This window comes from Sebastes umbrosus, chromosome 15, assembly GCF_015220745.1.
Source record: "Sebastes umbrosus isolate fSebUmb1 chromosome 15, fSebUmb1.pri, whole genome shotgun sequence".
In the NCBI taxonomy this organism is placed as follows: domain Eukaryota; kingdom Metazoa; phylum Chordata; class Actinopteri; order Perciformes; family Sebastidae; genus Sebastes; species Sebastes umbrosus.
Window position 1 is genome coordinate 31,173,343 of NC_051283.1, and position 12,043 is coordinate 31,185,385.

At 45.9% G+C, this 12,043-nt stretch overlaps 1 protein-coding gene across 3 annotated transcripts; it reads right to left on the bottom strand.

Moving 5' to 3' along the window:
• Positions 1–126: 126 nt before the first annotated feature.
• On the bottom strand, positions 127–11,341 carry ppp1r10 (protein phosphatase 1, regulatory subunit 10). Of its 3 annotated transcripts, none has more exons than XM_037794621.1 (19): positions 10,962–11,341; positions 10,508–10,800; positions 6,984–7,092; positions 6,787–6,873; positions 6,276–6,411; positions 6,133–6,184; positions 5,935–6,027; positions 5,718–5,846; positions 5,525–5,630; positions 5,315–5,418; positions 5,089–5,216; positions 4,245–4,404; positions 4,014–4,154; positions 3,673–3,919; positions 3,409–3,484; positions 3,073–3,294; positions 2,801–2,924; positions 2,286–2,675; positions 1,363–1,523 (listed from the first exon to the last, which is right to left on the bottom strand). In XM_037794621.1, exons 3-19 carry the CDS (start codon positions 7,088–7,090, stop codon positions 1,363–1,365), a joined length of 2,463 nt encoding a protein of 820 aa, XP_037650549.1. In that variant the 5' UTR covers positions 7,091–7,092; positions 10,508–10,800; positions 10,962–11,341. The 3 variants fall into 3 exon arrangements, with proteins under 3 accessions (XP_037650550.1, XP_037650549.1, XP_037650548.1); XM_037794620.1 differs by having other exon boundaries at positions 10,722–10,800; positions 10,962–11,340; XM_037794622.1 differs by lacking the exons at positions 10,508–10,800; positions 10,962–11,341 and having other exon boundaries at positions 127–1,523; positions 6,984–7,090.
• Between the last annotated feature and the right edge of the window lie 702 nt (positions 11,342–12,043).

Here is a 12,043-nt window from a genome sequence, read left to right on the forward strand (position 1 = left end):
TCCTGACGTTCCCAGTGTGGACGAAGCCTCAGACAGATGTTTATGATGCATTGCATGTTGTAAAGGTGTTTTCCATTTCAACCAAACTGCTGGTTGTTCTCCCCGTTTCAAAGGAAACACAGCTCCTTTATGTTTGGACATTTATTCAATACACTGTGTACAAAAGAATTCAACAGAATATAGTATGACTGTGTATGAAGGTGTGTTCTGTATTCATACAAAGACATGAATACAACCATTTCATACTGACAAAAAAACTGAACCCATCATAAAAAAAGGGGCCGACATTCTCCAGATCGCATCAAAAGAAAAAGAAAAAACATGGAGGGAGCAACAAAAGAAACATTTTACATTCTACCGTCCCACAAGAGACACAAAGGTCATTGTTTTCACAGAAAACACTGAATGGAGCGGAACCCAGAGCCGGCGCCGTAACACTGACTAGAGAAACCTCTGCTGGCAGAGGACGCAGGCAGCCGCTCGGAGGTTGAGACAGGACCATGGCCACACATACGCACGCACGCACGCACGCACGCACGCACGCACGCACGCACGCACGCACGCACGCACGCACGCACGCACACACACACACACACACACACACACAGTCTATGAGCTGCAGACCGGGGTAAAGCGTACGTATGATAACACACAATGCTGTTGATTCTTCATAACGTGCTCACATTCAGTAGCAGCTGCTGGGAGGAGCTCACCAGGTCAGCGGAGTTCATTCTGAAGGTTTCCTCAGGATCAGGGTGAAATAAAGCAGTTTAAATACTATGCAGTTCTTCTTCAGGCCCAGTTTGAATCATAAATCGTAGCTGTGGCTAAACTCTGTTGGCCTTTCTCTTTATAAAGTGCTTCCTAAATGTTTGTGTCACAGTTCATGACTCGTCCGTTCAGACCTGAGCCGTGATGAGCCAAACTAAAGGGAATATGAGAGCGATATCACATGTAGGTACAACGGTACAACAGCCACAATAAGAAGGGAATTCAGTCGTGTGGAGAAGCTTTCTGCCGAGTGGGAGACTTCCATCTGGTCGACGGCGTTGACGGCGTGGAAAGTGACGGAGCGGAGGGGCAGCTAGCTGCAGCAACTCAGACATAGTGGTCAAGTGTGGCGGCTTGTTTCAGTCTCACTGTTAAAATGATCCCAATAAAAACACACAGTCCCATGACAGCCTTCAGCCTCCTCTCCTGTTAGCTCTCTCTCTCAGGTGAGGCTCTGCTTCAGTCAGTCACCTGTACGATGACTTCACCGTCACTCTCTGCTCTCTGTGCTCGTGTCTGGAACAGTTCAGTGGTTCGATCACAGAGAAGGGCTCCTCCTCCAGAGGGGCCGAGGCTGGCGGCAGCAGTCTGCTAGTGTCCGTGCTGCGGGTGCTGGTTGTGTTGGTTGTTAGCGGGGTGGTTGGGGGGCAGCGGCGGTCCGTTCACACCGGGGTGGTAGAAAGCACAGTTGCTCTCGTACCTGCAGCTTCCCTTCATCATGAAGTGACGACACACGGGCCTCTTGGACATGTCTGACAGGAGGAGACACGACAGCGTTACAATCACATCACACAACTAGAGTTACACATAAATATTAGGGGTGTAACGATTCATCTACTACATCGATGTAGATTTATAATCCTACGATCCAACTACATCGATAGGTACTCGGCTAGTTGTCCTTCACGGGAGACGTATATCGATATAAAATGGATTGTATGGATACCGAGGATTTGCATCTTGTATTTAAGGACGATAAACGTTACATCAAAGTGTTTTTTAGCACTTTTATTAGTAAAGAAATGTTAAATGTTACTCCGGTTCACTCTCCAGACATGCACCAGATCGCCAGCTCTGCCCTCTGCAGCACGAGCACGCATCCATGGTGTGCATGCAGACGAACGGAGCACTGGACTCCTCGCTCTCTCACCCGGTAACGGTGTGGAGGGAGACGGGCAGCGGTCTGCATGAGCTGCCGGCGCTGCGGTGCAGAGAAGCCGGTCGGCAGCGTTTCAGGCGCTATCAGTCCGCTTGACGAGGGCGGCTTCACCTACAGGAGCTTTCCCCGTGCGCTGTCGTGTTTTTAATTCAGAGAAAATGACTTTCCTTTCCTCGTCATGATATCTACGTGCACGCAGCATCAGCCTCACATATCCAGCCGGAGAGCAGACGGACCGCGGGGCAGATTATCACGACGGGAGTAAAGTAAAAAACAGAAATGACCCCTAACCCCGTAGTTCATATCTGAGAATACAGGACAACTAGAACTACCCCGATCCCCCCGTCCCACATACCATTCATGTTGTTGTGTCCTCCTCTGGGCCCCCCTCGTCCTCTGCCCCTGAAGCCCGGCTCTCCTCCTCCTCCTCCTCCTCCTCCTCCTCCTCGGCCCCGTCCTCCTCGGTGGAAGTGGCCCCCCCTGTGAGGTCCTCCTCTCATGGACTCGTCTCCCCAGTAGTTGCCGTTGTCTCCTCGGCCCTGGCCTGGCGGCGGCCCCATCATGCGCGGGCCTCCGCCGGCGTTAAATGGTGGGCCGTGGTTGTGAGGGGGTGGAGGGTGGTTGAAGCGAGGACCGCCGGGCGGGTTGTTGGGCGGGTAGCCGCCGTTCATGGGCATCTGCATGTGCATGTTCATGTTGTTCATGTTGTTCATGCCCGGACCGTGACCCAGCAGACCCGGGTTGACTAGACGGGAAGAAGAACAGGTTCAATAACGATGAGGACAATAACGATGAGGACAACAACAGGTGGACATCGAGCTGTGACAGTGGGACGACAGACGTAGTTCAACGATGAAATAATAAGTTTACCTGGTGGAGGTCCACCCTGGTTCTGGTTCTGGTTCTGCTGCAGGGAGCCCAGTAGCTGTTTAATCTTGTCTGAGAAGTTGGGCTGCTTGATCAGGTCTTCAGTCGACTGGTTCCCAGAAGCCCCCTGATGACAGACAGACAGACGTTAGCTACAGACTACGACTACCAACAGACAGAGAAACTACCGCCTCCTCCAACCAGCAGAGGAACACCTCACATCCATGTCTGTATGAGAAGCAGCGTCTCCTGCTGACTACAGACTCTATATTTACCATGATGGATGAGAGCAGCTCCTGGACGTTGACGGTGGGAGCCACGGGGTTGCTGACGGTGCTCGTGGCCTGCGGACTGCGAGAGCTGCTGCTCAGGTTGCCCATGAGGTTGGCCAGGACGGGGGGAAGCTTGGAGCTCTCGTTCGGGCCCAAGGCAGAGCCCGGCTGTGACGTGGTGTCCATGGACTCGGGGTAGCCGTCATCCAGCATGTTGGAGTCCTGCTGTGAATGACAGAACAGTCATCTTAGCATGGTATCTCACACACACACACACATGAATGTGTTTAATAAGAGAAAGAGAATGAGTGTGTGTGTGAGTGTTTTGGGAGTACTAACCTCATCCAGAGGGATGAGACGGGGGGGCATGGGTTCATAAGGCTCCGGGTCGGGTTCATGGGGACAGTCGGGCACACTAGAGATGAGAAAAGAAGGTAAATCATGAACATACATGGCATGTCCTCAGCCTCACTCCTCAGGGTGAAACTCGATGTAGTAAAAACATAGAAAGGCTCAACGGTTCAACACTGTCTTCTCTTTTCCTCATTTATATTCAACAACTTGCAGAGAGGCATAGACCGATGCAGCAGTCTGACGTCCTACCTCTCTTTGCTGAGGAAGATCTCCTGCAGGATGCCCATCTCACGGTCTCTCTGGGTCAGTTTCTCCGTGCTGTTGGCCCCGTTGATGACCAGGCTGCCGGTCAGCGTCAGGGGCCTCGGGGGCGTCCAGGGGACCCTCTCCTCCATGGTGTCGTGGGAGAGCCGACGGGACATCTCAAACGTCTGCCGGTCCATCATCAGCTCTCGTTTGGCAGCCTCACCAAAGTCCTTAATCTTGTTGACGTTGACTGTTAACGAAGTGTAATAATATCAATAACTCAGATTCATATCAGACGCTGTGTTGGAAGAGTGAAGTCGTTGGATGCGTTCAGACGGCCTTACCTCTCTCCGTCTCATCCAGATCAAAGTAGTAGTAGTGTTTGAGCTGCTCCTCCTCGGCCCAGTGGACCGTCTTCTTCTTCTTGCCCTTCTTGGTCAAACTCTCTTCTTCCCGTGGTTCTGCCAGAGCGTTCGGCTTCTCACCTACACAACAACAAGAGAGTACGTTAGGAGATGAGATGAGATGACAGAATGTCATCAAGAACCATGTCCGTGAGTTAGTGAGGACCTCACCGTTGTCAGAGACCTCCGCCTCCTCAGAGGGAACGGGGGTCCCGGGCCGCTCCGGCTCCAGGTTCTCATCAGCAGGAATGATGGAAGCAGCACACTCTGGAGATGATGGTTTAGCAGGAGATGTAGAATACACGGCGGGTTTGCTGTCAAACGGATTAGCCTGAGGACAAAGGGGATGAAAGTTTGGGATTATATTTCATGTGTAAAAAGATAGAGGTGCTGAGAGCTTAAAGGTAATCGTTCTTAGACAGTCTTGCACGATGCCGACGGTTCTGATTCAGCGGTTTCCTCAATTATTTACAACATGACCTCTACACCCAGCTGTGACCTCTACACCCAGCTGTGACCTCTAGACCCAGCTGTGCAGGAGGAAGCCCTACAGGATGATTATAGACCCCGACCACCCCGACCACAAGCTGTGCTGCCTGCTGCCGTCTGACGGTCCAGCACAACCAGGTTCAAGGAGAGCTTCATCCCGCAGGCACTGTTTTATGTACTTTAGTTTATGTTACTTTTACTTGTGTAATTTCCCCTTTTATATATATATATATATATATATACATATAATGAGCCTTGTTGAAGCAACCTGAGGCCGGCGCCTTTGCTTTGCTGGAATTAACAAATAAAGAATGTTGAACCTTGAACATCTGAGACTGGAAATGATTACCAGCTCTATCATGTTCGGTTAACATTTAACATTTAACATTTAACATTTAACATTTAACAGAGCAGAATCACATTTATTTATTCTGAGGACTTGGAAAAAAAAAATAATAAATAAATAAATGTGAACTATTGTACGTACTGATGTACCAGGTGAAGATGAGGTGAGCTCAGTGCGTACCTTGTTGGAGGTGGGGGAGACGGCCTTGGCGCTAGATGGAGAACTACCACTAGATTTCTTCTTCTTGATCTTGATGCCGGGCACCGGGGCCGAGTTCAGAGCATCGAGGAACCCCGTACACTCTATCGCTGCAGCGAGGACACAAGAAAGCCGTGAACACCACACATCACTATCATCTCTTTAACATGAAGCTCCAATGTGTGATCTTTCGTTCGTTTAAACCTACGTTGTGCTGGAATGATCTTGACTTTGATCTCTTTGGCGGAGTTAGAGGGCATGTTTAGAGGTTTGTATTTCTTCTCCAGGGGCGGAGCGTCTGATGGACCGGAGCTGTTGAGGGACCAGAAAAAAGACATGTAAGTCCTGTTGTCAGCCAACGGAGGGCAGCAGTGAGCCAGCTGCATGAATACACAAGGAGACAGAGAGGGTCCAGTACCTCGGCCTCTTGAGGACTGGAGGCTTGATGTTGTACTTGTCTCCCAGCTGTGGGGCGGTGGTTATCTTCTTAGTGGGGGGCAGGTTGGGGGTGTCTATCTCCAGTCCTACACAACAACAACAACACAAGATGATTATTTCATTCTTCAAAACAGAACACTCAGAGCCGACTGCATCACTGCTCATCATGTTACCTATAGAGCGGATCTTTGCGTGGCTCGGTGCGTGAGCTTTCGGTTTCTCCTTCTTCTTCTCCTCCTCTACAATCTTCTCCTTCACCTCCCGCACCGGCACCTTGCCCTCCTCTTTCTTCTTCTTCTTATCTAGAAGATAATAAAGACAGAGTGTGTTACTACGGGTGGCAGGTAGTAGGAGCTGTTATGAAACACAGATGGACTGATCGGTCCGTACCAGCAGGAGAGTTGTTGGCATTGCTGGAGACACTCTGGGAGCGGATCGTAGCCATCCAGCCTTCTACGAGCACGGATGCCAACTTCCTCAGCTCTAAAAGGAAAACACAAGTATATTAGTGCGTTACACACTACTGATATCTATCTATCTATCTATCTATATATATCTATCTGAGTTTTGATGTCCAAGCGGACTGACCTTCGGTGTCTGCAGTCTTGCTGAGCTGCTTCACCAGCTTGGCCGTGTTGTTCTGGGAGGAGATAAAGACAGAAGCAGCAGGTTAGATGCTAAAGTCGGCCGTACCGCAGGAATGTGCTGGTGGACGGACTGAAAGACAGTACCTGTTTGAGGTGGTCCACTTTGAGAGGCAGCTTCTGTAGCGTGAGCAGGATGAGCTGCAGCAGGGGGCTGTTGTTGGTGGTTTTGGAGTAGGTGAGCCAGGAGTTGAGCATCCTGTAGCCACCGACTCTGATGAACCTGGAAGTGGGTATTTATATTCAGTTTGTAGGATACATTCAGAGTACTCAGTAGTAATGTTCTCAAAGAGGGCTGCGTTAGAAACAGCCAGCTGGAAGGTGATGTACTATTATATTCTATTAATGGAAACAGTGCATGACTTCATCAGATCATCATGTGAGACTGTGTTAAAAGAACAAACAGAACTGTAACTGGATGCTGATTCAAGAAACATGTACGTAGAGATGTGCTACGGTTCTAGTCCTAATTATAAGGTTTGTTTATGCACTTAACTGTGTACTTTTGATGGAATATTTTCTTACTCTTATCCATCTCCCTGTGTTAATATTAATCAATAACAAGACTACAAGTTTACAAAGTAGAAGTCTGGCCTACCTGTTGAGAACGTCGTGGGATTTGGTCTGCAGCAGGATGCTCAGGTACATGCATCTACTGACCATCTTAGTGGAAGCTTTCATCAGGCTGCGTTGGAAGAGAGGAGCAACGTTGTTATAAGATAAGAGTCAACATTCAGCTGATAAGTTAAAGGTTCAACAGTTGAAATGTGTCACGTCATGCGTTCCAGTTCTCACCTGAACACCTTGGGGACTCCCTCCAGGCTGCGGAGCTCTCCGTCCTTCCCCAGCAGAGCCTCCACACCCTTCAGGATCTCTCTGGGGTCCACCGGTCCCCCCGCCATGTCTGAAACACACAATGAAGACACACGGGACGATTATCATTTCTGCTATGTACATGGGAAACATTTTGCTTTGGAAAAAGGTGTTAAAGTGTTTTAGTTTGGGAGGGGGGGGGGGGTTGGGGGATTTGTTTGCCTGCCAGATAGAAAGGAGCTCCACGTAACAGAATTCCACCAAAACAACAACTCCAGTCTGTTTGTTCCAACAACGTCCCATCGACTCAAAAACCACTTCACATCAAACACACTAACATCTAAGTCCGACTCCCCTCACCACTAAACTCCACTCTGAATCACCTCTCGTCTCTGATCCAGTGGTCCACAACACCAACCTGTTTGTATCAAGGACATTCCATCAACATCAAGGTCACAACACCCACATCAGGGAGCCGGCCAACAAGGTCTCCTCACATCTGGTGATCTACTCATTCTATCCTATCCAGCACATCATTTGAATATCAGGCTCAGAGAGAACAAGTAACACGATCTAGACTGACGATCTGGACGACACGGTCACATTCAAATTACTAGACACAGGCAGCGGGGATGTCTTCCTGCCACACAGCACGGTGCTGCTCTGACAGTCAAACAGCCACCAGGCATGATGACTCAGAGTGCTGCCTCGCACTGGAGGAGACGGTTGGAGTGATTCACACCAGCTGAAAGGATGCTGCAACGTCTTCCTCGGGGTCTCCAGAGTGTCTCCTCTCTGGGACTTGGACTTGCAGGACGGACATACAGACACTGATAGAAGGTTCATTTGTGAGTGTGAGGCGACACCGTTTATTTAACAGGCAGCAGCAACGCAGAGAACAAAACTGCATGTTATTAACTGACCACACATTCAAAAGAAATCTATTTTATCTCTAACATTTTACTAATTTCATATTTTCCCTCATCATATCAACTATGAATATGTATTCAATTTATTTTTACAAATATATGTATTATATTGATATATGTATCAAACACAAAACAAGGTGAAAGGTCAAAGTTTTGTTGGAATAAAAAAATACCCAAAGAGATGAATGTGTTTGAAAGAAATGTTACTGGTAATGATTTATCAACTCTTTAATGCCACACGTCTATCACAATCATTCACAGGAGGACGGTAACAGAAACATCAACACTACCTTGTAAAAGAAAACCTAGTTCACTAATTCATGTTGGTATCTGATGAAGTGATGGATGGTTAAGAATTCAGATTAATAAGCACCAAAAAAAAGAAAGTAAATAATGATTGAAGGTAACTGTATGAAGTATGAGATGCTTGAAAACTGTAGAGTTAGTATGTTAAATCCTCAGGGCACTAGCTGCCTCCTACATGTCGGTTTATATCTACACACTGGCACCGTACCGTCTGTTATAAGAGAGAAATGCATTACACATAAATATAAATATAACTGTTAGTGCAACATCACATGATGATGGTTTAAACATTAATCTTACTGCAGAACAAACTCATGAATGAAAGATGTTTCATAACTTCAATAGTTAACTCTTTACAGCCGACACTGAGTCGACCGGCTTTTATTAATGTCTTCATAATAAAAGACATGAATGAATAACCTCCAACTGGTTCATGATATATATATATATTATATAACTGTTTGGGCTGAGCATGCACATTATTATTATTAATCCCATGTTTACGCATTTCATAATGAAACTCAACCGGTGTACAGAAGCTGCTATTCACTGTTGAGATATGATGATGTGAGGAATCAGTTAGGTCTTACCCGTATAACTGTAGTAGGAGAAGTTTTATAAAGTCTCAGACCTCCACAACACTGCACAATAACTCACGTCCTGTAAACGTCACAGTAGTTACACATAAACACAGTCAGAGTCAGAGTTAAATAAACATAAACACAGTCAGAGTCAGAGTTAAATAAACATAAACACAGTCAGAGTCAGAGTTATATAAATATAAACACAGTCAGAGTCAGAGTTAAAGAAACACAGAGTCAGTGTTAAATAAACACAGAGTCAGTGTTAAATGTTAAATAAACATAAACACACAGTCAGTGTTAAATGTTAAATAAACATAAACACAGTCAGAGTCAGTGTTAAATGTTAAATAAACATAAACACAGAGTCAGTGTTAAATAAACATAAACACAGAGTCAGTGTTAATGTTAAATAAAGGGCTGGTCCAGTGGAGGAAACATGATCTGTGTCATTCTGGGGTGTTATTTATATTTATCACTGGAACATTATGGAGATAACTACCCGGCTGTTCTCATCTGACCAAGCCTGCTATAATAATATAAGTATAAGTACTAACGGTTGCTCAACAACAGACTCTACTACGGCAACAGACTGAGTGGACCTCCTCCTCGGTTATATAAGAGCAGCAGACTATTAACGGCTCTACCGGCTGTAACGGCCAGCTGGCCCCGAGAGGAGAGGCCTGATGCTGGGGAGGAGGAGGAGCTGCTGGAAGAGCCCTCCCTCCCTCCCTCTGCCGGTAACCATGGAGAGCCCTCCCCTCCAGCAGCTCCCTCCCTCTGTTAACACCTTCAACGACGGACAACGAAACCAGCCCCGATACCAGAACAATGGCTACTCTCAGCAGCTCGAGAGGAAAACAGAGTCGACGAGCAGCACACACGATAATACCTCTCTACCGAACCGAGCCGGACCGGACCGGACTGAGTAACTGAGTGCGAAGTCAGGCACACAACGCGAAGACACCATTTTGTGCCTTTTAACTTTAGTAAAAAGTCCCAAATGCCGCTCCTAGAACCCGGTTAGAACCCGGTTAGAACCCCTAGATCACGGCTATCCGCCCGCAGCCGATCCACCAGAGCCCGGCTACCAGCCCGGAGCCGCTCCGCCAGGTCGAACCGGTCGGTCCGGACCGTCAGAGCGCCATCCTGCAGTCTTTATCCACAGACTGCCGAGAAACGTGAAGTCTGAAGCCGCTGTGCTTTAATTACCGACATACCCACACACACAGAGAGCTGCACAGAACATCCTCATCCTGAGAACTCACGCAATCTTTATGTACAGATTGCGGTTCTGGTTCTGGTTCCGTGGAGCTACCAAACAAACCTGGCAGGCAAAAAGAGTCCGGCTTCCTGAGCTTTCATTATCATCCTGAGCTTCCTCTCTACGGCGGCAATCTTTATGAATAGATTGCTTATGGTTATAGTAGTTATAGTTATAATAGTTATTTATAGGTATTTAACGGGTTTTACTATGTTTAGATTCATTAGTCGTCCATTCCGTCTCACACACAAAGAAACGGAGCCTGGTCCGTCAGCTTTCCTGTGTGAGCTCATACTAGTATATCTAGTTATATTAATATTAAGGTGCTACAGTACAGTACACTGAGCTAACAGCTACCGCTAGCTAGCTGCTAGCCTGGACTACCAGATTCACTGATTCATCTCGATTTAACTTTAAAACACTTACTAGAAACCTAAATGTCCTCTACTATGTCCTCTCTAGGTCCTCAGCTCTCCGGGTCATTAGAGTTGTGCTTTTCAGGCACTTATATCTCTTATGTCATCACGTTTATCTCCTCAACCTTCATGGTTTTAATAGATATGGTTCTGATGGGGGGCTGAAAGCTAGCCTTTCCTTCAGGAACCAACTGGAGGAAAAAGAGTAATCAAATGTCCATTACTTGAAGAAAAAATATGAATGTGAGTTGAGTTGGTCAAAGTCCTCGACGGAGCAGTTCTTCAGCAGAGAGAGCTCATAACCTGGAAAACACACAAAGAAAACAGGTTTAATGTCGACTCTGCCCAGCGGCGTCCTCCTCACGCTATAAAACAGTCCTCTGATGGTTGTTGAACTCATTCAGGAGGGAATCCGGGTAAAATGTTTAAAGGAGAAGCCTCGCTGTCTGTCTGACTTCACTTACCTCTGACACAATCCACGAGTGAGCTCCCGGAGGAGGGACTGGGCTTTTATACTCAGTGACGCTTTTGACGTCACGGATGACGTTTTTCTCCGTTTTCGCTGAAGTAAAATGGCGGGTAGCCGACCTTCCCCTGCTCAGTGAAGGACGTAATGGCGTCCCAAGCACTGTCGACGCTGTTATCGAGAATTACTACTTAAATTTACTCTGAAAGTATGATGTTTTTACACCATTAGGCAGATACTAAAGCACACCAACACATTCAGATGCCTTAGCTGGGTTTTAGGTGTTATTTTATATATAAATTTAGTTAATAATATTTCTTCAAAATGGCGGCTGGTTTTCCTGGCTGTCGTCACCATGGAGACAGGAAGAGACCGCACGAGCCAGGCGGCGATAACCAGCATTTAAATAATAATAATAATAATAATAATAATAATCTACACACAACAGACTCAAATAAAAATGACAGAATGTGAATTTACACACAATAAAACGGTATTATTAATTATATATATATATATATATATTTTATTATTATTTCAAAATGTCAGTATCCATAGTAACAGCAGAAAACATTAAAACATTTACATACAAAAGAAGCATAGCGAAAACATAAACAAAGAGCTGTGACAAACACAAAACGACAGAAATGAAACAAAACCAACATAAAATTAAAAAAACAATAGAAATAAATAAATAGATAATAATAAAAAAAAGACCACGCGAGAGTATGACAATAATTTCACTTAAAATCTTTAAAGATATTTCATACATTAATTGTTTTCATTGCTTTTTTGTTTTGTGAGGAAGAAATTGTTGACAGATATAATTCAATCTCTTTCATAAATAATAAGAAATTATAGGCGTTTTTTTGGTGAATTTACACTTTGTGAATGTGGAACTTCTCGAGCATTAAAATGAAATTAATAAGAAAAAATGCATTACTGTCTTTGTCACTGTAACCATAGCAACCAAATATAATATTTCTATAGTACAGTGCAAAATCTAAGTTTAAAATTATTGACATCTTTCCACAATTCACATGTAATTTACAGGAGCAGAATAAATGAGAGCGAGTTTCA